The 24,709-nt window shown below is 45.0% G+C and overlaps 1 protein-coding gene across 5 annotated transcripts; it reads left to right on the top strand.

Annotated features, from left to right (window-relative positions):
* The first annotated feature begins 3,175 nt into the window (after nucleotides 1-3,175).
* On the top strand, nucleotides 3,176-24,610 carry LOC132206924 (late histone H2B.L4-like). Of its 5 annotated transcripts, XM_059642024.1 has the most exons (6): nucleotides 3,177-3,220; nucleotides 5,363-5,444; nucleotides 9,741-9,852; nucleotides 12,691-12,779; nucleotides 14,445-14,521; nucleotides 22,596-24,610. In XM_059642024.1, the coding sequence occupies exon 6, from the start codon at nucleotides 22,607-22,609 to the stop codon at nucleotides 22,985-22,987; it is 381 nt and encodes a 126-aa protein (XP_059498007.1). In that variant the 5' UTR covers nucleotides 3,177-3,220; nucleotides 5,363-5,444; nucleotides 9,741-9,852; nucleotides 12,691-12,779; nucleotides 14,445-14,521; nucleotides 22,596-22,606; the 3' UTR covers nucleotides 22,988-24,610. The 5 variants fall into 5 exon arrangements, with proteins under 5 accessions (XP_059498010.1, XP_059498007.1, XP_059498009.1 ...); XM_059642027.1 differs by lacking the exon at nucleotides 14,445-14,521 and having other exon boundaries at nucleotides 3,176-3,220; nucleotides 12,691-12,745; XM_059642026.1 differs by lacking the exon at nucleotides 9,741-9,852.
* Nucleotides 24,611-24,709: the final 99 nt, after the last annotated feature.

The following is a 24,709-nucleotide window of genomic DNA, read 5'->3' as shown; positions in this document are numbered from 1 at the left end:
ACTGTGTTCATTTATCGACGTCCAGAAAATAAAGTGCCTTCCTTTTATTTTGCAACCAATGTGTATAACCTTACATTTATGCACATTACACAGTGCCTTCCTGGGTGAAATTGAGGACACAGTAATGAGAAGGGGAGTTGAACTGGTCGCGACTGGGAGGTGCAGTTGTTTACTGCGAGCGTAGATGTTCTGCAAAGCAGTTCCCAAGCCTTCGCTTGGTTTCCCCAATGTACAGAAAGCCACACCGTGTACAGCGGATGCAGTACACCACATTGGCGGACATGCAGGTGAACATCTGCTTGATGTGGAAAGTCAACTTGTGGCCTGGGATGGGAGTGAAGGAGGAGGTGTGGGGGCAAGTGTAGCTTGTGTAGCAAGTGTAGCAAGTGCAACCGCTTCCTGTGGTTGCAGGGCGTGGTGGGATTGGACAAGCAAGTCATGGAGAGAGTGGCCTCTCCAGAAGGCATGCAAGGGTAGGGTGGGAAAAATGTCTTTGGTGGCTGAGTCGGATTGTAGATGGCAGAAGTGTCGCATTGTATTGGAGGTTGGTGGGGTGGTAATGAACATAGAACAATACAGCGTAGAACAGGCCCTTCGGCCCTCAATATTGCTCCGAACTGCAAACTAATCTAAACCCCTCCCCCTACACTATCCCATCATTATTCATATGCTTATCCAAGGACTGTTTAAATGCCCCTAATGTGGCTGAGTTAACTACATTGGCAGGCAGGGTTTTCCACGCCCTTACCACTCTGAGTAAAGAGACTACCTCTGGCATCTGTCTTAAATCTATCACTCTTCAATTTGTAGCTATGCCCCCTTGTACAAACTGAAGTCATCATCCTCGGAAAAAGACTCTCACTATCTAATCCACTGATCATCTTGTATGTCTCTATTAAATCACCTCTTAGCCTCCTTCTCTCCAATGAGAACTGACCCAAGTCCCTCAGCCTTTCTTCATAGGGCCTGCGCTCCAGACCAGGCATCATCCTGGTAAATCTCCTTTTCACCTTTTCCAATGCTTCCACATCCTTCCTGTAATGGGGGGGTGGGGGGGGGGGGGACCAGAACTGCATGCAATATTCCAAATGAGGCCGCACGAGCGTTTTGTAAAATTGCATCATGTCATCACAGCTCCGGAACGCAATCCCTCTACCAATAAAACCTATCACACCATAAGCTTTCTTAACAGCACTATCAACCTGGGTGGCAACTTGCATGGATCTATGTACATGGACAACATGATCCAAAGCACATCCGCACTACCAAGAATCTTTCCATTGATCCAGTATTCTACCTTTCTATTATTCCTCCCAAAGTGAATCACCTCACATTTATCCATATTCAACTCCATTTGCCAACTTTTGGCCCAATTCTGCAGTTTATCCAAGTCTCCCTGCAACCTGCAACATTCTTCCACACTCTCCACAACTCCACCGACTTCAGAGTCATCTGCAAACTTACTACCCATCCACCAATGACTGCATCCAAGTCATTAATAAAAATGACAAACAGCAGTGGTCCCAAAACAGATCCTTGAGGCGCAACACTAGTGATCGGATTCCAGGCTGAATGTTTTCCATCAACCACAACTTGTTGCCTTCTTACAGAAAGCCAGAGGACTTTGGGATTCGCTTGGGGCAATTATTGCGACGGCGTGGTGTGAGGGATGAGGTACGGAAAATGAGGGAGACACGGTCGACGGTGTTCTCGATCGCTGCGGGGGTGATGTTGCGGCCCTTGAAGAACGAGGACATCTGGGATGTGCAGGAGTGGATTGCCTCATCCTGGGAGCAGATGCGGCAGAGGCAAAGGAATTGGGAATAGGGGATGGAATTTTTGCAGGAAGGTGGGTGGGAGGAGGTGTATACCTGGTAGCTGTGTGAGTCGGTGGGCTTGAAATGGACATCGGTTATAGGTGGTCGCCTGAGATGGAGACAGAAAGGTCCTGGAAGGTAAGGGATGTGTTGGAGATGGTCCAGGTGAACTTGAGGTTGGGATGGAAGATGTTGGTGAAATGGATGAACTGTTTGAGCTCCTCTTGGGAGCATGAGGCAGCGCCGATACATTCATCAATGTGACGGAAGAAGAGGTGGGGTTTGGGGCCAGTGTCGGTGCGGAAGAGGGACTGTTCCACATAAGCCACAAAGAGGCAGGCATAGCTTGGGCCGATTCCTCAGACGACATGACCATCCTGGGCATCTTGCAGTGCCATAATGATGCCACCGGTAGTTGCATGAACATCAATTCATATTCCGCTGGGGAACCCTGCAGCCCAATAGCATCAATGTGGATTTTACCAGCTTCAAAATCTCCGCTCCCACCACTGCATCTAAAAACAAGCCCAGCTCGTACCAGCCTGCCTAACCTGTTCTTCCTCTCACCTATCCCCTCCTCCCACCTCAAGCTGCACCTCCGTTTCGGACCTGCTAACCTCGTCCCGCCCACTTGATCTGTCCGTCCTCCCCGGACTGACCTATCCCTTCCCTACCTCCCAACCCATACTCTCCTCTGCACCTATCTTCTCCTCTGTCCACCTTCGGTCCGCCTCCCCCTCTCTCCGTATTTATTTCAAAATCCTCTCCCCCTCCCCTTTTCTGTGGAAGCGCCTCGGCCCGAAACGCCAGCTTTTTGTGTTCCTCAGATGCTGCTTGTCAGCTGTGCCCATTCAGCCCCACACTTTGTTATCATAAGATTAGGCGTGATGTTTTGAATTAGGGAGCACATCTAACGGGCCGAATGGCCGTTAGCTACTCCACTTGCCCACCAGATTGTGAGAGCCGGAGGGAGGGAGTTATTAACATGGTCCGGGAAACGATCGAAACTCATCGTTCAGCTTCTGTTTCACGCTCTTTTTTTTGCGAATTTGTATTGAATCGTGGGAAAGAAAAGTCATTATATACAAACGGTCTCTGCTCTTTCCCCCACAGCCCCCAGTTGCTTTGCTGAAACTGGGTGTAAAGTGAATTGGGGAAATGATCAATTGATCACTGTTTCTGGGAATTACTTGGAAAAGTAGCGCATGCGCGACATTCCCCCCGAAAACGAGGTGCAATTGGCTGTTGAGAGGAGCGCATGCGTGAGGCCCTCCCCCTGCGCTGCCATTGACGGGCATTTACTCAGTGAGTGGAAGAGGTTTGTTTGAAACAGACCGCAATGGAGAGACCAGCGCCCAGGGAAGCGAGGGAGCAGCGGGCTCCTTCCGGCAGCGCATCGAGATGTGAGTCTGGGACACAGAGGGGGGCTCCGAGACCGGCATTGATTCGGGCTCAGTTCAGGGAGAACCGGGGACTGTTGGTAAGAGGCCGAGCGGGGCAGGAACTGGTCCCGGAACTTGGAGAGAGAGCGGCCTGGGGGCGGGGATAGAGAGAGGCCTTTCTCGGGCTGTGTGTGGGCCTGCTGAGGGAGACACAGCGGCAAGAAGCTGCTGGGGGTCAGTCTTGTGGTTTTCAAATCCCCAACCACTGATGGAAATTCCTTGTTTGGATTCTGTTTCATGCGGTTTGTTGACATTGTGCTGTCAAAGTCGAAACACGGACAAGACTGGAAATATAAGAACCCTGTAAAGGACATGGATTAGAGTCAATATATTCTACAGTCAGTGCATTGGGATTTGGTAACATGAGCTGCGCAGACATTGCAGTGGCTCTGGGTAGCACCTTACGTGGAGCTGTACAATTATCGTTCCATTTCTAGATTTTACCCAATTGCTATCGAAGCAGATAATAAAATGTGAGGCTGGATGAACACAGCAGGCCAAGCAGCATCTCAGGAGCACAAAAGCTGACGTTTCGGGCCTAGACCCTTCATCAGAGAGGGGGATGGGGGGAGGGAACTGGAATAAATAGGGAGAGAGGGGGAGGCGGACCGAAGATGGAGAGTAAAGAAGATAGGTGGAGAGGGTGTAGGTGGGGAGGTAGGGAGGGGATAGGTCAGTCCAGGGAAGACGGACAGGTCAAGGAGGTGGGATGAGGTTAGTAGGTAGCTGGGGGTGCGGCTTGGGGTGGGAGGAAGGAATGGGTGAGAGGAAGAACCGGTTAGGGAGGCAGAGACAGGTTGGACTGGTTTTGGGATGCAGTGGGTCGGGGGGAAGAGCTGGGCTGGTTGTGTGGTGCAGTGGGGGGAGGGGATGAACTGGGCTGGTTTAGGGATGCAGTAGGGGAAGGGGAGATTTTGAAACTGGTGAAGTCCACATTGATACCATATGGCTGCAGGGTTCCCAGGCGGAATATGAGTTGCTGTTCCTGCAACCTTCGGGTGGCATCATTGTGGCAGTGCAGGAGGCCCATGATGGACATGTCATCAAGAGAATGGGAGGGGGAGTGGAAATGGTTTGCGACTGGGAGGTGCAGGTGCTTTGCAGAACACCTCCGCTCAGTTCGCAACAAACAACTGCACCTCCCAGTCGCAAACCATTTCCACTCCCCCTCCCATTCTCTTGATGACATGTCCATCATGGGCCTCCTGCACTGCCACAATGATGCCACCCGAAGGTTGCAGGAACAGCAACTCATATTCCGCCTGGGAACCCTGCAGCCATATGGTATCAATGTGGACTTCACCAGTTTCAAAATCTCCCCTTCCCCCACTGCATCCCTAAACCAGCCCAGTTCATCCCCTCCCCCCACTGCACCACACAACCAGCCCAGCTCTTCCCCCCCCACCCACTGCATCCCAAAACCAGTCCAACCTGTCTCTGCCTCCCTAACCGGTTCTTCCTCTCACCCATCCCTTCCTCCCACCCCAAGCCGCACCCCCAGCTACCTACTAACCTCATCCCACCTCCTTGACCTGTCCGTCTTCCCTGGACTGACCTATCCCCTCCCTACCTCCCCACCTACACCCTCTCCACCTATCTTCTTTACTCTCCATCTTCGGTCCGCCTCCCCCTCTCTCCCTATTTATTCCAGTTCCCTCCCCCCATCCCCCTCTCTGATGAAGGGTCTAGGCCCGAAACGTCAGCTTTTGTGCTCCTGAGATGCTGCTTGGCCTGCTGTGTTCATCCAGCCTCACATTTTATTATCTTGGAATCTCCAGCATCTGCAGTTCCCATTATCTCTGATGCTATCGAAGCAGATATATTTTTTAAAAAATCCTCAGAAAAGTCGCAGCTGAAAGTTAAAATGGAATCAGACCTGCATTTGAATTGATGACCTTAAAGAAAAGGTAGATGTCTCATGACACTGTCATCATCTCTCAGGTTCTTTTGAAATGACAGGCTTTTGGAGCACCGTTCTTCAGAAGAAGTTAAAGAAAAGAAACATCCTAATAATTATTACCTGAGTATTACAGTAATCTTTTTGACATTTTAAAACTTAATTGATGTTGATTTACAGGAGTAAACTCTGCTGTCTTCCCCCAGGAAAACGCTTGCAGGAACAAGACGATGTAATGTGTGCTTGGTACGAAGCCAAGGGTGACCAGCTGCTTTGAACAACCAACAGGTATGTTACCATGTCCAAGCAGAGAACATCCTTTCCACAGGCACAGAGCAAATTGAGTCAGAGATACATTAAACTCCATTTCTGGTGACATGCGTGCAAGCCAACAGTCAAGCACAAACAACGAAATAAAAAGTTTTTTTTTCCCCCTCTGTTTTCTCAATACACCACCCTGCTTCAAAAAAGTTCATTTGTAGCCTATTGGCATTTAAGGCATTTTTGAAAGTGAATAGACTGAATTTTCATCTGAAATAGACACAAAAGAATGGCAGTAAACCTACATTTAGTAAGCATGTTTTCAAATTTACTGTCAAGGTGAAGAAATCTTTCATGCTGTTACATAGTTACACCAACCAAACATATAGCAGATAATGAGGACAGATATGCAAGAAAACGTTGACGTTATCATCAGTAACTGAGCAGGACAGCATTATTTTGTCAAATAGATGTCCCAGGCACAGCCAGAACAGTTAATTAATGTGCCTTCCAAATGCACATCCTGTCCCAAAGCCTGACGTAGAATGCCAGCAGAGTGTATGCAACACACTTTCTGGCACACACGCACTCCACTGAGTTGTAAATATATACACTATCCCCATCACACGTGTCACACCATCTAACAGCCATGAAGATCATGTATATTGCAAACCTCACAGTGTAACAATGAAGATGATTTCCACTCACGGATTTCAGGTCAGAGAGCTAGCCTTTCATGATAAGTGACAAATAGAAAAGAATGTGAGCTAAATACTTCAATCCTCGTGTGGACATGCACTCCCATGTTCATAATGTGAATATCACTCATTCACTGTATTTGGGGAAAAAAGGACAAATTTTGAGGAGTTCAGTTCAGGCAAATGCGAGGTGATGCATTTTGAAAGATCCACTTCAAGAGCGAATTATGTGGTAAATGGCAAAGCCCCAGCAAAAGTTGATGCCCAGAGAGATCTGGGTGTTCAGGTCCATTGCACCCTGAAGGTGGCAACGCATGTCGATAGAGTGGTCAAGAAGACATAGTGCATTCTTTCCTTCATCAGATGTGTCATTTAGTGCAAGAGTTGGCAGGTCATGTTACAGTTGTCTAGGGCTTTGATTTGAACACATTTGGAATATTGTTTTCGGTTCAGGTCACCACATTACCAAAAGGATGTTGATGCTTTGGAGAAGGTGCAGAGGAGGTTCACCAGGATGTTGCCTGGTATGGAGGGTGCTAGTTATGAAGAGAGTTTGAGTAGATTAGGATTATTTATATTGGAAAGATGGAGGTTGAGGGGGAACTTGATTGAGGCCTACACAGTCATGAGATGAATTGACGGGGTGGATAGCAAGAAGCTTTTTCCAAGAGTGTGGAACTCTCTGACTACGCGTCATGATTTCAAGGTGAGGGGCAAAAGTTTAAGGATGATATGCATGGAAAATTCTTTACACAGAAGGCTTTGGGTGCCTGGAATGCGTTGCCAGCGGAGGTGGTAGAGGCATGCGTTATAGTGTCCCTTAGTATGTATGTAGACAGATAGGTGACTGGACAGGGAGCAGAGGGATACAGATCCTTGGAAAATAGGTGACAGGTTGAGATAGGGGATATGGATCAGCACAGGCTTGGAGGGCCAAAGAGCCTGTTCCTCTGCTGAAATGTTTTTTTTTGTTCTTTGACACACTGAATTCCCAAGAAGTAGTCCGAGAAATATATCGAACAAGAGATTAATTTCACCTCTCTGTGTCACCATCTCATCGACTTAGAGATAATTAAAGTATCATTTCCTTTTGTACAAACTGGAGAAATTGCATATCAGCATAACTTTCAGATTGAAATTGAAATTGAAATTGATATTGTCATTGCATTTGTTTGCATAAAACTACAAACTGAACAGTGAAAACCATCTGATACACTTCCAATGAATATAAACTTTGCGATTAAATGGACCTGAAATGATACAGAGAATAACCTACACTCAAGCAGATAACCTAGATTGTTGACTGTACAATTAAGTATGTCTCATACAGTGAGCTTGCAACAACAAATGAACATTAAACTCTATATGTATCCAGACCAGAGACAGAGCAAGCCGAAATAAAAGACAGAAACCCTACCCTAGAAATTATACATGGAGAGAATGATAAATGCATTCACAAACCTGATAATGTCAGGCATAGCCTAAAAACTCATCTGTCAGATTTACAGGACAGGATCTGACAGGGCCAAATGGTTAAATACACTTGCACGGCCAGAGAGAAGAAACTGACAGGCACGTATTGATAACGGCATACTCATATTCACATATCAGAAAATGACAGGGACAGAAAGATAATTACACACACATTCAGACTACAAAAACTGACAGGTACAGTCTGATAAATACATGCATACATGACAGGACAGCAAAAGCATAAGCATATGTAGATTGATAACTACATTTGCGTATTCACAGACAAATTTGACAGGGACATATTTGTAACACTTTGACATTCACGCAAGAGGAATTGATGGATATAGGTTGATAACGAAACTCACATATTTCACAGCAGAAACTGAGAGGGACAGTTTGATGATTACGCTCATATCTTCACGTGACAGCTACCGACAAGTACGAAGCGATGATTACCACTCTCACACACACAAATTCATAGACGTCTGCAGCACAGGAAACAGTCCTTTCTCTCACTGAATCTGCACTGTTCAGAAACAACCAGCCGACAATTCTACATCAATTCAGCCAGTATTCAAATTCCATAAATGTGTCATGTTGGCAGAGGAAGTATCATCCTCACCTTTATCAGTTGTCAATTTCTTCACCAAGCATGATCAGATTTTTTTTATTCTATGTTAAGCAAGAGGACTTTATAATCAGAGACCTTTTGTTTTCAAATTAGCTTAAAATTTGTTCAAATAGCTCTGTTCCTCTTGACAATCCACCTGAATTTTTACATAAAACACAAGAAAGCTTCATGCCGTTTTTTTCAAACAAGCAAGATCACAATAGAACCGCCCTCACTTATAATTTTGCAAACATTGTTCAACAGTGTTTATTCTTCAGTAAATTCAGTTTGACGGTTCCAGTTGTGCCCAGTGAATGACAGAAAACAAAAGTTCAACACCGAGCATGTTAATGTCCGCGCCATAAAACGAGATCCAAGTAAGAAGGCTAATTTTCTTTCCTGCACAAGCAACATTGTGGTCAGTCAGCCGCAATGCAGTTGATTTGTTCATTGCACTTCCTCTTTGGCAATAACATACTAAATTAACATCTTTACTTTAGCAGCATTCCAAGACTTGTGTCACTATGCAATGTTGAATAATATTAATCTCATCCTGAAAATATCCTTTGATATCACCACAGCGGTTAGACTCTGCAATGTATCCTTGGCAAAGGTCGATTGCTTCTCTGTCCTCAACTCTAAAGAAAGGCACAGACTCATTTCAGTTGCAATGCCTTGCATTTTCACTTGCTTATAAATGCTGGAGGCACAAACAACTGAAGAATATAGGCTGTTTCACATTTGCGAAAGAAGAAATGAACCGAAAACTCTGTCCTCTGCCATGGTGGTAATTGGCTCTCCACTTTGCAAGAAATACTTAATCTGCTCAGTAACGCAATACAGGAAGATAGAAATAGGATCAATTGAGTGTATCTGTCTGTCTTGTTTCATAACAGCAGCTCTTGTGCCAATACACCGTAGGTACAGAATAACTTAGAAAGCGTGGAGATGCTGCCAGGTTAGTAGATACCCAGGCAAAAACAAAAGAAAATGCCATTTCTCTTAAATATCACATGGGTGGGAAAGCTCCCCTTTCATTACGCATTAATAGGACAGGGTAAGAGCGAAGTACTTCAATCCCAGGATGTGAATACTTTCCTTGAGGATTAAGTATGAGGTATAAGCTTGGCATAAAGTAAATTCGTCATGTTCACTACATCAGAAAATACTGAATCGATTGCATGATCAATGATGAATTCTACTGAAACAGCTCAAGAAGTAAATTGAAATCCAGATTAAATATGCTTCCAAATATCACACCATGCCTTTGATTTGGACACGTAACTAGTGCAACAATTTTCTTTGTTGAAACTGAAGGAAATATATATTAGGCCAAGTTTAAAATGAAATAAACATTCCAATTTAATTTGCTTCCAAAGAGGTACAAATTAAAAAGCAGCTCTCATCTCGTGCAGAAGTACTGCATAAAGATGTTGTTAAATGGACCAAAGAAGAAAGCAAATGGGGTCGTGAACAGATACAGATAACTGGAGTTTATTGGAAATAGATTGAAGAAACGCTGATCTCATGATCTTGTTACAGGAGGAATAAATACACATTCAGTTTTTGAGTGACTGACCAATCCCGAACGAAACTTACTATCATAAACCGGACAGTGACCAAACTGTATCCACAGAGTCGGAGACTGACAAAGGTATTAAAAGTTTAATTTACATGATCTGATTATTTGGCATTGGGTAAAATCTCATTCATGTTGAGCAGCAGAGATTTGAACAATAGAAGAATGTCAGCAGTTCCTACAAGTAACTTGTTCAATGCAACATTACCCACTCGTTACCCATGTGAAATATGAAGACAACGCATGAGGAATACATTGACACACAATGCCAGAGACTGAGTCGATCCCATGCTGACTGTCAGCCCGATGCTGATGAAAACCAGCAGTAACCACGCTTATAATCTGAGTGGGAGACTGACTATTTCAGAAGAATGCCCACACTCTCTTTGTGATTAATGTATTATAAATTAGTGTTATAATGATATAATAATTTATAATACACCTCATAAAGGGAATCCAATCATACATGCAGAGCTGGAAACACAAGCAGACATTTGGAAAAGGACAGTGTCACTTAGCCCAATAGCCATCTTTAATTCAGATTGGCACCTCATTAGAAATCTCCCTCTCATACAACAAACAGATGCTGAAAGGAAAGGAATGAAATTGATCCCTCTGGTCGGCATGGACTGTTGGACCAAAGGTCTGTTTCCCAGATGTACTTTGACAATATTTCTGCACTCTCATATTCACAAAGCAGAAACTGATCAGAAGAAACTCACAGTAACACTCCCAAGCCGCATGAGGCATAAAATGGCATAACAAGGCAGTTATATTCACAGAGTAGAATCTGATAGGGGGAAATAACAATTATATTTCCATATTCAAATCACAGAAACTGATTGGAAAAGGTTTACAACTGCACTTCAACATTCACACTGCAGGTAATGACAGGGACAGATTGATAACAATGTCCGTATATGCACATAGCTGGGAATGATAGGTCGAAATAGATAACTGTATTCTCGTATTCATGGAGAGGAAAGCATTACAAATTCATAACTACATTTATATATTCACATCACAAAAACTGATAGTTGCAGATGAATAACTACATTCTCAGGTTCCCAGAGCAGACGTGGACAGATACAGATGGAAATTTGCTCTCAAATATTCACGTTGCATGTTCACACATCATTATCAACAGATTAATTACAAAACTCACATCTGTATAACAGAAATAGACACTGATTGCTGTGTGAAGGTGCAATTGTATTTTTCAATCAGTCCCTGTCAGTTTTCACAATGTGGATGTGTGATTTTAGTTATCAATCAATACCTGTCAGTGAATGCCACGTGAATGTGTGAGGATAGTGTAATGCACGTTAACTACAGGGATTTTAGGAAGACATTTGATAAAATACCATGCAGCAGATGAATCAGAAATGGAAAGGCTTTTGGGATACAGAGCAATGTGCTAAATTGGAAGCAAAGTTTGCTTTGCAACAGGAATCAAATGGTCAATGGCTGCCGTTGTAAACCGAAAGCTGTTTCAAGTGGTGTTTCTCATAGCTCAGTGTTGGGACATCTGCTGTTTGTTTTATGTGATAACAACTTTAACTTGAACATGGGGATACAATTGGGAAATTTTCAGCCAGCACAAAAATTTAACAGTGTACTGGTAGTGCAGAGGATAGCTGTCAGCTCCAAAATGATATAGAAGTTTTAGTGGAAGGGGCAGATGAGTGGCAGATGGAGTTCAACTCTGATAAATGTGAGGTAATGCATTTCAGGAGGTGCAAGGACACAAAATAGGAATACATGAGGTGGTGTGGAAATAGTACATAAAGTGAGTGGTTTGGTGTGCAAGTGAAATGGAGTATGAAAATAGCAGTACAGGTGGATAAGATTGTGAAACTAGGTATATAGAATGCTGTCCTTTTTTGGCAGAGGTATACAACACAAAAGTAGGGCTATAACGGTGAAAGTATTTAAGACACTGGTGAGGCTGGAACTGATGTATTGTGCGCCACGATGGTCACCACATTACAGGAAAACGTTATTGCTCTGGATATATTGCAGAGAAGATTTACTGGAATGTTGCCAGGGCTGGAGAGTTATAGCTATGAGGAGTGATTGCAGAGGTTGGAGCTGTATTATTTTGAACAGTGAAAGCTGGGAGTGCCATGATTCAGGCAATTGGGATGGGCAGAGATAGAGTCGACAGGGGGAATCTGTTTCCCTTGGCATAGAGTTTAAAAACCATTGGGTGTGGATTAAGTGAAGTGGCAAGACGATGAGAGATGATGGGAGGAAAACCATTTTTATGAGAGGGTGCTTATCTCAAATACGCTCCCTGAGTTGCTGATAGCAGAGATTCTCAACTCTTGTAAGAACATACCTGGACCTCCACATTAAGTCTGCAAGCTGCAGGGCTATGGGATGTATGCAAGAAGATCATATTTTATGATGGCCATTTTGGGGTGTTTGGGTCAGCATGGATATAATGAGCCAAATGGCCACCTTCTGTGCTGCATAATTTAAATGGATCAATAGTTCCTGATCATTCTGTCCCTGTCAGCCTCTGCTGTGCAATACATGAATAATTACCAAAGACCTTGAGGGACACATTGATAACTACACTCACACATTCACCAAGTAGCAACTGACATGAATAGATCAATAACTAAACTCGCATCCACTGACAAGCTTCCACTGGGTGGTTCCAGTCATGGAGCTGTACAGGTATCATTTACTTTCAGGAGCTCATTCAAATGGTGTTGAAGTTTTTAGAAATGATCAGACAAGGAGCAGCTCGGGCAAGATTGGATCAAAACCCATAGTTATGCAAGAATTCCTAGTAATATTAGTATATCCAAATGATTATTAATGAAATGTTGTGTTGATCAGTTAAACATTGTCAAACCCAATTGATGTTGCTTTACACGAACTATCTCTTCTGTCTTCCCGCAGAAAAAAAGAAAACACTTGAATGACCAAGACAAAGTAAGATTTCTTCAGTGCAGAGGCAAGTGTGACCAGATCCTTCTGATAAACAGCAGGTATGTTCCCACTGTCAGAGCAGAGAACATCCTTTTCGCAGTCACAGAGCAGATTGAGTCGGACACACAGTGAGCTTAATTTCCAACAGATATGTTCAAATTTTTCCAACAGGAGAACAACGTTGGAGAAATTAAACTTTATTTTTCTTATCTCTCCATTCCACATACACAGTTCCAACAAATTTCAGCATTCATCACCCATAGACTTTTACACCATTTTTGAAGATGGATAAACTGAAATTATACACTCAGTATCTGAATGAAATCTACGTAAAATACTCTACTAGCAATTATCACATAATGAATCACACCTCCACTAAGAATATTACTGGCTGCTGACAATTAAGCCACTTTTACAAGTAGAAAATGACCAGTATGGATTGATGCCTAACCTCACTCATTTGTGTTGCAAATGCATACAAAAGAGAAAGGATGACGAGACTCACATATTGACATTGCAGAAACCGACCGCTAAAGATTAATAAAGATATTCACACATTCACATCATAGAAACTGGTATACACAGGTTAGTAAACAACACTCACATTCACATAGCAAACTGACAGCAACTGAACGATAACTACTTTCACATATCCACACAGCAGAAACTGGCAGCTACATATTGATGACAACTCCCAATTTCACAGACCATAAAGTGACAGGTACAGTTTTATAACTGCATACCCACAGACTTAAAAAATACCGACGGGTACAGTTTGATAACTATACTCAAATATTCACAAAGTAGATTCCCACAGGTACATATTGATAACTTTACTTGCAAATTATGAGGGACTGATAGGTACAGGGTGCTCTACATGCACATATCCATACAGAAGAAATTCGTGGAACTGATTGACGATCACTTTAGAGATAGCAAGAGCTGCAGATTCTGGAGTCAGCCTTCCCAGTTTCACAAAGCATTAGCTGACAGATACAGTTTGGTAACTACTCTCATATTCACAGAGCAGAAGCTGACAGGCCGTTATTGATAACTGCACTCACATGGTCACCAAGAAGAAACTCAGAGATTGATAACAGTGACATTCAAATTGCAGAAACTGGCGGCTACACAATGATAGCTGCTGTCACACTTGCATTGCATGAACCGTTGGGGTCAGATTAATAACTATGCTGTTGTTGAATTGCTCAACAAGCTTCTTGCTTGTTTAGAGACATTTTGTCACCATCTACATAATACCTTCAGTGCACCTCTGGTGATGTGTTGCTGTTGTGTCCTGCTGGCTGTTCATGTGCTGCAGTTTGCTGGCGTGGCTGACATCACTTCTGGATTTGTTTCTCAGTGGTTGGTGTATGGGATCCTGCTCTACGCATTTGTTAATGGCATTCCAGTTTGAATGTCAGGCCTCCAGGAATTCTCGTGCATGTCTTTGGTTGGCTTTTCCTCAGATGACTAAGTTGTCCCAGTCAAATTGGTGTCCCTCTTTGTCCATGCGTATTGAGATGAGTGATAGTTGGCCATGTCTCTTGGTAGCTAGTTTGTGTTTTCGAATCATAATGGCTAGTTTCCTACCAGTTTGGCCTTTGTACTGCTTTTGGCATCTGTGCACGATATCGTGCAAATAACGTTGGTTCTGTCAGTTCTGGTTGTTGGCTCGGGGCAATATGGTGCTCATTTCTGATATGTTTTTCATGTTTGGTCAGGTGACTAGTGTCTCTGGACGTGCTGTGTAATCCATTTGTCGTCTGTTGTGCAGGTGTCGAAGGACAATGCTTTTCAGGTAACCTTCGTTTCTCTAGTCACTGTATCGTGTTCTTCCTCAGCTTTACGCAGCTCTGGATGCTGCAGTGTGTTGTGGCTCACTTGAACAGTGTTTTGGTGCAGCTCCATGAGTAGATGTTGGGATGATTGCTATTGTAGTTGAGTATCTGATCAGAATGTATTAAAACATGTAATAACTACACTCTCAGGCTCTCCTAATTGACATTGATGGAGAGCGATTGATAACTAAACATTCACATAGCAAAACAGTGTCATGGACAGACTGATAATTTCAGACACATATTCACTGAGTAGAAACTGACTGACAGAGAATGACATCTATACTCAGGTACCCGGATAGCAGAAACTGACAGGAACAGGTTGATGATAACACGGACATGTACATGATACCTACATCCCTCATTCCACTTGCATTAACTGATTGGTACAGATTGATTCCTGCACTCTCACATTCACACAACAGAAAGTGGCAGAGACAGATATATAACTGCATTCATTCACACAGCACAAACTGTGAGGACGAGGTTGTCAACTACGCTCTCACATTTCCAGAGCAGAAACTGACAGGTACAAAGTAAATTTGCACTCATACATCCACAAATCAGAAACTGAAAGGCCCACATAGATACCCACACTCAGTGTTTCACACAGCATAAACGGACAATATAAAAACCGAAAGAACTGCGGATGTTCCCCCCGCAGCAGTCGGCAATGCCCTCAACCGTGTCTTCCACATTTCCCTTGCCTCATCCCTCACACCCTGACCCCGCAATAACCGCCAAAACAGAACCCCCTTGGTCCTCACATCCCACCCTACCAACCTCTGGATACAATGCATCATCCTCCGACACTTGTGCCATCTACAATTCAACCCGACCACCGAAGACATTTTTACTACCCGACCCTTGTCTGCTTTCAGATGAGACCACTCTCTCCACAACTCCCTTGTCCGCTCCACACTGCCCTCCAACCCCAGCACACCCGGCACCTTCCCCTGCAACCGGAGGAAGTGCTACACTTGCCCTCACACCTCCTCCCTAACCCCAATCCTAGGCCCCAAGATGACTTTCCACATCAAGCAGATGTTCCCCTGCACATCCGCCAATGTGGTATACTGCATCCGCTGTACGCGGTGTGGTTTTCTCTACATTGGCGAAACCAAGCGGAGCCTTGGGGACTGCTTTGCAGAACACCTCCGCTTGGTTCGCCATAAACAACTGCACCTCCCAGTCGCGAACCATTTCAACTCTCCCTCCCATTCCTCAGACAACATGTCCATCCTGGGCATCCTGCAGTGTCATAATGATCCCACCCGTAGGTTGCAGGAACAGCAACTCATATTCCGCTTGGGAACCCTGCAGCCTCAAGGTATCGATGTGGATTTCACCAGCTTCAAAATCTCCCTTCCCCCCGCTGCATCCCAAACCAGCCCAGCTCTTCCCCACCTGCCTAACCTGTTCTTCCCCTCACCTATCCCGTCTTCCCACGTCAAGCCGCACCTCCATTTCCTACCTCCTAACCTCAGCCTGCCCCCTTGACCGGTCCATCCTCCCCAGACTGACCTATTCCCTCCCTACCTCCCCACCCATACTCTCCTCTCCACCTGTCTTCTCCTCTGCCCATCTTCAGTCCACCTCCCTCTCTCTACCTATTTATTTCAAAATCCTCTCCCCCTCCCCCTTTTTATGATGAAGGGTCTCGGCCGAAAACGTCAGCTATTATGCTCCTAAGATGCTGTTTGTCCTGCTGTGTTCATCCACCCCCATGCCTTGTTATCTGCGGAAGCTGTAAATCAGGAACAAAAACAAAGTTGCTGGAAAAGCTCAGCAGGTCCAGCAGCATCTGTGAGGGAGAAAACAGAGTTAACATTTCAGGTCCGGTGTACAGATCCATAACTAAACTCACGTATTCACATTGAGGAATCTTTGAGCTAGAGACTGATAATCACAGTCATACATTCAGAGAACAGGAACACACAGGCATAGACTGATAACTAACTTCTGTATTAACATAGCAGAAACTGACTCGCATTGACTGGTAACTGCATTCATGTTATCTTGTCAGGTGCAACAAACAGGTACGGATAGATAACTACACTCACACATTCACACCGTAAATACTGACAATGACAAACAGCTTCAATCCCACCTATTGCATAGCAGAGACTGTCAAGAACAGATTGATAACAAAGTGTGGAGCTGGACAATCACAGCAGGCCAAGCAGCTCCTGAGACGCTGCTTGGCCTGCTGTGTTCATCCAGCTCCACACTTTGTTATCTTGGATTCTCCAGCATCTGCAGTTCCCGTTATCACAGGAACAGATTGATAACTGCACTCAAATATTGACACATCAGAAGCTGGCAGGCGCTGTTTAATATCCAAACTCTCATATTCACATACCAGAAAATGGCAGGTATAAATTGACAACCACACTCACATACACACAGTCGCAGAAACTGACAGTGAAAGAACTGATAACAGCGTTCAGACGTTGACATCACAGAGCCTGGCAGAAACAGAGTGATAACTAAACCCTCACATTCTTATAACAGAAACTGCCATGGATAGACTGGAAATTTAATCATCAAGCAGAACCTGACAGATACAGAGTGATATGATAATGGGAACTGCAGATGCTGGAGAATCCAAGACAACAAAGTGTGGAGGTGGATGAACACAGCAGGCCAAGCAGCATCTCAGGAGCACAAAAGCTGACGTTTCGGGCCGAGACCCTTCATCAGAGGGGGGGGATGGGGAGAGGGAACTGGAATAAATAGGGAGAGAGGGGGAGGCGGACCCAAGATGGAGAGAAAACAAGATAGGTAGAGAGGAGCCTACAGGTGGGGAGGTGGGGAGGGGTAGTTCAGTCCAGGGAAGATGGATAGGTCAAGGAGGCGGGATGAGGGGTAGGTAGGAAATGGAGGTGCGGCTTGAGGTGGGAGGAAGGGATTGGTGAGAGGAAGAACAGGTTAGGGAAGCAGAAACAAGCTGGGCTGGTTTTGGGATGCAGTGGGGGGAGAGGAAGAACTGGGCTGGTTTTGGGATGCAGTAGGGTGACCCCAGAGGATCCCCCTCATCCTCACATACCAGCCCACCTACCTCTGGATACAACATATCATCCTCCGACTCTACCGCCATCTACAATCCGTCCCCACCACCCAAGCCATTTTTCCATTCCCACCCTTGTCTCTTTCCGGAGAGATCACTCTCTCCACGACTCCCTTGTCCACTCCACACTCCCCTCCAACCACACCACAGCAGACACCTTCCCCTGCAACCGCAGGAAGTGCTACACTTGTCCCACACACCTCCCTCACCCCCATCCCAGGCCCCAGGATGACCTTCCATATCAAACAGATGTTCACCTGCACATCTGCCAATGTGGTATATTGTATCCATTGCACCCAGTGTGGCTTGCTCTGCATTGGAGAAACCAAGCGGAGGCTTGGGGACTGCTTTGCAGAACACCTCCGCTCGGTTTGCAACAAACAACTGCACCTCCCAGTCGCGCAACATTTCAGCTCCCCCTCCCATTCCTCAGGCGACATGGGCCTACTGCATTGCCACAATGATGCCACCCGAAGGTTGCAGGAACAGCAACTCATATTCCGCTTGGGAACCCTGCAGCCCAGTAGTATCAACGTGGACTTCACAAGCTTCAAAATCTCCCCTTCCCCTACTGCATCCCAAAACCAGCCCAGTTCTTCCCCTCCCACCACTGCATCACAAAACCAGCCCAACCTGTGTCTGCTTCCCTAACCTGTTCGTCCTCTCACCAATCCCTTCCTCCCACCTCAAGCCACACCTCCATTTCCAACCGATCACGTCCTCCCGCCTCCTTGACCTGTCCATCTTCCCTGGACTGACCTATCCCCTCCCGACCTCACCACCTATACCCTCCTCTCTACCTATCTTCTTTTCTCTCCATCTTCAGCCCGTCTCCCCCTCTCTCCCTATTTATTCCAGTTCCCTCTCCCCATCCCCCTCTCTGATGAAGGGTCTAGGCCCGAAACATCAGATTTTGTGCTCCTGAGATAGTGATAACTGCTGCCAAACATTCGCAGAGCATGGATGAAAATAAACAGATTGATAACTAAACACCCGTTTTCACAAGACAGAAGACTGATGGGGAAAAATTAGTACATCCTCTCATAATTTCACACAGCAAAGACTGATATGGACGGAATGATAACTACAATTACACATTCATGCAACAGAATCTTGCAGGAATGTACTGATAATTGTACAAACAAACTCACTTAGGAGAAACTGACAGTCTCAGATTTAAAACCACACTCTCTTTGTCACAAACTAAAAACTGGGAGGTGCAGTGTGACAACTGAACTCAATAGTCACAGAACAAAGTCTCCCAGGTACAGTGTGATAACTACCTTCTCACATCTGCCTAACAGAAACTAAACTCGCATATTGACGGAGCAGAAATTGGCATGTGCAGACTAATGCCTGCACTCTTACATTGATACCACCGAATGGACATGTAGGTACGAGTAACAACACTCATGCATTTTCTTGGAGAAACTGTCAGGCATGGATTGAGAACTACACCCACACATTCACAGAGCACACATTGAAAGGTACAGACTAATAATGCCACACTTTTGGACAACAGAAATGACAGAGGTAGATGACCTGAAATATCAAGCGACGTTGAAGATCTGGTCAGGAAAGGGAAGAAGGCATACATTGGGTTTAAACTATCAGGCTCAAGTGAATCCCTAGATAACTATAAAAAGTGGAGAAGCACACAAGAGGGAAATCAGAAGAGCAAAAAGATGTCATGAAATGGATCTGGCAGAAAAGGTTACAGATAATCCCCAGAGGCTCATTAGTTATAATAAGAGTAAAAGGTTGGCTGTGGAGAGGACGACCTCTTTAAGATCAGGATGGTGGTCCATGTGTGGAGCCACAGCAGAAGGGGAGGATTTTTAATGGATATTTCTCCTCAGTGTTTGCTGAGGAGAGAATCATGGATGCTAAGGAAATGAGATTAATTCCCTACAGTGTGGAAACAGGCGCCTCGGCTCAACAAGTCCACACCACCCCTTCAAGCTTCCCACCCAGACCCATACCCCTGTAACCCACACACCCCTGAACAGTACAGGCAATTTAGCATGTCCGATCCACCTAACCTGCACATCTTTGGGCTGTGGGAGGAAACCGGAGCACCCGGAGGAAACCCACGCAGACACAGGGAGAATGTGTAAACTCCATACAGACAGTCGCCCGAGGCTGGAATCGAATCTGGGTCCCTGGTGCTGTGAGGCTGCAGTGCTAGCCACTGTGCCACCCTATAATCCCTATTAGAAATAAGGGAAGGAAGTAGAGATATTTTGGACTGCATATGTATGAACAGAAAGGGTGTCTTTGCAGCCTTAGATCATACAAAGGTGGATGAATTTCTGAGTTCTGATAGTGTCCATCTCGGATTTTGTGGGAAGCCAGTAAAGAAATTGCAGAGGCCCTTCCTTTGCAGAGATTTTAGCTTCATTTTTAGCCACTGGCGAGGTTCCAGAAGACTGGAGGGTGGCTAAAGTTGTTACATTGTTTATGAAAGGGAGGAAAGACAAGCCAGGGAACTTCCAGCCAGTGAGCCTAACACCAGCAGTAAGCAAGTTATTGGAAAGGATGCTGAGTGACAGGATCAATGAACATTTGGATATTCAAGGTATGATTACGGATAGTCGGCATGGATTTGTGTGCGGAAAGGCACATGTGACAAATCTTTGAGTTTTTCAAAGAAGTAACCAAGTGAATAGATGAGGGGAGGGCAGTAGATGCAGTCTGTGTGGACTTTAGTAAGGCCTTTGACAAGGTCCTGCACGCAGACTAGCAATGAAGGTTAGGTTGCAAGGGATCCAGGGAGAGCTAGCTAATTTGATTCAAAAATGGCTCGATGGTAGAAAGCAGAGTGTGATGGTTGAAGCTTGTTTCTCGGACTGGAGGCCTGTGACTCGTGGTGTGCCACAGGGGTTTGTGCTGTGACCTTTGTTGGGCACCTCGGTGTCTCAGTGGCTAGCACCGGGGATCTGGGTTCAATTCCATCCTCAGGCGATTATCTATGTGGAGTTTGCACATTCTCTCCGTGTCTGAATGATGTTCCTCCGGGTGCTCCGGTTTCCTCCCACAGTTCAAAGATGTGCAGGCTAGGTTGGTTGGCTATGGGAATTTTCCCGTAGTGTTCAGTCATGTGTTGGGTGAGTTATAGCAGGATGGATCTGGGTGGGATGCTCGGAGTGTCAGCATGGACTTGTTGGGCCAAAGGGCCTATTTCCACACAGTAGGGATTCGATGATTGTGTGATAAGTGGCCTTGATGTGAATGTACAAGGCATGATTCATATGTTTTCCAATAATACAAAATTAAGATGTAGTTTTGAAAGTGCGGAAGGTTTTTCAAGAAAATAGAGGGATTTAAGAAGGACCTTGCGGAGTGGTGCACATGTGGAATCAGCTGCCAGAGAAAGTTGTTGAGGCAGGTGCAATTGCAGCATTAAAAAAAGGGTAGGTTTTAGAGGGATATGGACCTAATGTGGGCAGTTGGAATTAGCTGAGAGGGCACCATGATCAGCATGAACCAGTTTGGGCTGAAGGGCCTTTCTCCATGCTGCATGACTGCCTGACCTCAGACTACAACAGGACCTTGATCGAGAGGACCAATGGGCTATGGAGTGGCAGCTGGGGTTTAATCTTGACAAATGTGAGGTGCTACATTTTGTCACAGAAGATCGGGGCAAGACTTGCACACTTCATGGTCAATTCTCGGGAAGTGTTGCCAAACTAAGTGGCCATGGAATGCAGGCTCATAGCGTCTTGAAAGTGGAATTCCAGGGAGACAGGGCAGTGAAGAAGGTGTTTGATACAATTGCCTTTATTGGTCAGGGCATTCAGTTTATATTGAGGATTGGGAGGTGATGTTGTGACTGTACAGAAGATTGGTTCGACTACTTCTGAAATACTGCATTCAGTTCTGATGCCCCCTTGCAATAGGGAAGGTGTTGTTAAACTTGCATGAGTCAGGAACATGTTTAAAAGGATGTTGCCACAGTTTGAAAGTTTGAGTTTCAGGGAGAGACTGAATAGACAGGGCTTATTGTGGCTTGTTTTGCAGCTTGTTTTCCATGAAGTGTCTGAGGCTGGGTGGTGACTGTATAGAAGATATAAAAGTAAGAGGGGCATGGATAGCATGAATAATCACGTTCTTATGCACACGGGATAGGAGTCCGAAACTAGAGGGCATGGGTTTTGGATGAGAAAATCACGATTTGAAAGGAACTTAAGGTGGGCAATGTTTGCTCACAGAGTGTAGTGTGGAATTGCAGTGAACTGCCAGAGGAAGTGGTGGAGTTGAGTACAGCTACAACATTTAAATGGCATCTGGGCGGGTGTATGAATAGGAAGGGCTTCGAGTGATGTGGGCCAAATGCTGGCAAATAGGACTAGATTAATTTAGGATATCTGGTTGCCATGGATGAGGTGGACCCACGAGTGTTGTATATCTTTGTGACAGTATGACAGGAACAGACTGTGAGAGAGTAATAACCATCCACACTGCGTGAAAAGCGTCAGATGGATAACTGCACTCCCATTTTCATATCGCAGAGACTGGCAGATATTCGACAAACTATCCCTCATTAAACATCAAGCTCTGAACACAATACTGCTTATAGTGTAATGCAGAAACTACAGAGAGTGATGAAACAAAATAATATGTTATGCATGAAAGGTTGCTTTGAGCAGATAAATACATTGTCGCAATTAAAAACTCTCAGGTACTGTGTTCACAATATCAATAAATGACAATAACGAGTTAAATGTAGAGTGATCCGGGTACAAAATTTCGGCTTGTGTTTCACTTTTCGTTGCATATCTCTGACAGATCCCCGTTGTGTCCCACACTAACCAATCACAGAAAAGCTAATCACATCCTCTGAGATTCTTGTAAACTGTCCAATCATGAACAAGACCTCCCCAATCCCTCATTAGCATTGCTGACGCCAGCAGCCTATAAAAAGCGATCTCCGCGCCCACTTTCCCTTATTCTGTGTCTGACAGTGACCGTCGTTATGGCAGATGAGAAGAAATCGCAGGCAACTTCCAAGAAAGGCGCGAAGAAAATCATCAAGAAGGCGCCGGGGAAAAGCGGCAAGAAAAGGAGCCGACGCAGGAAAGAAAGTTACTCCATCTACATCTACAAAGTGATGAAGCAGGTTCACCCCGACACCGGCATCTCCTCCAGGGCCATGAGCATCATGAACTCGTTCGTCAACGATATTTTCGAGCGTATCGCAGGGGAGGCTTCCCGCCTGGCCCATTACAACAAGCGCAGCACCATCAGCTCCCGGGAGATCCAGACCGCCGTGCGGCTGCTGCTGCCCGGGGAGCTGGCCAAGCACGCCGTGTCGGAGGGTACAAAGGCGGTGACCAAGTACACCAGCTCCAAGTGAGACACCTCACTGCTGAAAGCAGACACCAATCCAAAACCCAACGGCTCTTTTAAGAGCCACCCACAATTGCACTGAGGCAGCTGAACCGTTTTAACTTGGATAGTCGATGCTGGAAAATCTGAGACAACAAGGTGTGGGCCTGGGTGAACACAGCAAGCCGAGCAGCGTCAGAGGAGCAGGAATGTTGACATGTCGGGGCGAGACCCTTCTTAAGAAATTAGGTTTTAACTTTGTGGTTTATTCTGGGTCTGTATAATTCATGTCCCTAAGCTTTGTGTTTCGTTTTCAATAAACTTTATTCTCGGTTGCGTCGTTCCCTGACTGTTTTCCCTGCCTGTATAGAGAACATACTTTTCGTCCCGGAGTCATTTTTTTCTGCACCTTCGATGTTTTCCAGTTACTCTGTAACCCTTGATCAGCGCAAAAGCTACAGTGCCCCGTGGGGTATGAAACACGAGTTTCACCCGGAATGAAAAGTAACTGTTCTAGTCCCACGAATCGATTTTGAAATTTACTTGTCCTTTTCTTTCATTAACTTTTCAAAGCGCCACTGAGACTTCGTCTGATGTTTGCAGAGCACTGCAAATGAGGCCCTCAGCTGTCGATAAGGGGCTTTCAAACTGAACTGAGATAAAACCAGATTAACTGCTGGATTGCCATATCAAGTGTGAAACTGGTTGAAGTCTGATCAAGGACAATAGGGACGGCACTTTAAACTAAAGTTTCACCTCTCTCTCCGGCAAGAAGGTTATGTGAGTTTTTCCTAAATATTTCAGGGTCCACTTGCAATATGAAAAATGAATTAAATTCGATGAAAAATTAAATCATTCATTCCTCTTTGTAAAACGTCTTTTTCCTTTTTCGGACATGTTGGAGGGTTTTGTCCCTGTGGGTAATGAGCCCTAAATTTCTCCCGTGGTAACGAAAGCAAATGACCCCGAATTTGAGACCCACGAAGAGTAGTATCGTGCGATTTGTGTTTTGTTTCAATTCCCAAATCTCGACGTGAAGTTCTCCGAATTTATTTTCAGAATGCAGTATGTGGGGCTTGCCGTTCTCGAGAAGAGGCTTTCAAAATGAACCGAGATTAACAGGGAAGTCTGATCGAGCACAATAATTACAAAATTTCCCGAAGCCGGTGTTACTCACTGAGTGAGAACGAGAGGTTATGTCAAGTATCAATTTGTAATCTGAAAGGAAATTAAATCGTAAGCATTCATGTAAAGCGTCTTCCTCGTATTGCCCATGTTGGCGGGCTTTTCAAATCGGAAAGAAAACGGTGGATGATTTGGCGCCGGTATTTTCCTACGGTTTCCACGCAGAGGAATTTTGTTTTATTTTCAAATCTCCCCGCGGGTTCTATCCAGTTTTGCAGAAAGCTATAAATGAGGCTTTCTGCTGTCGCTGGGAGCATTTCAAAGTGAACCGAGATGAAAGCAGAACAGCTGCCGGACTGGCATCGCAAAAGTAGAAATATTGTTGATCTCGTGCAGTAGGGAGCGCGATTGTAAAATGTTGTTTAAAGCAGTAATGCGCTCAACGGGAAAGAAATTGTTGTGTGATACTGTTATCATTATATCCATTATCGGCATTATATGCTGATCTGAAATAAAATAAATCTGTGCAGAGACTTACTTCTGGCGGGCTCTTTTTTCTACCGTCTGCTCATTCTTAAGTATAAAAAAAATCAGAAACACATCGATTCACTGAGGCCTGGGAATC

This window comes from Stegostoma tigrinum, chromosome 44, assembly GCF_030684315.1.
Source record: "Stegostoma tigrinum isolate sSteTig4 chromosome 44, sSteTig4.hap1, whole genome shotgun sequence".
NCBI lineage: Eukaryota > Metazoa > Chordata > Chondrichthyes > Orectolobiformes > Stegostomatidae > Stegostoma > Stegostoma tigrinum.
Note: the sequence above shows the minus strand (reverse complement) of the source record. Positions and strands in the feature narration are given on the sequence as shown.

Coding starts and splice junctions, on each gene's coding strand:
- LOC132206924 (XM_059642027.1), top strand. CDS start 22,607: ATGGCAGATGAGAAGAAATCGCAGGCAACTTCCAAGAAAGGCGCGAAG.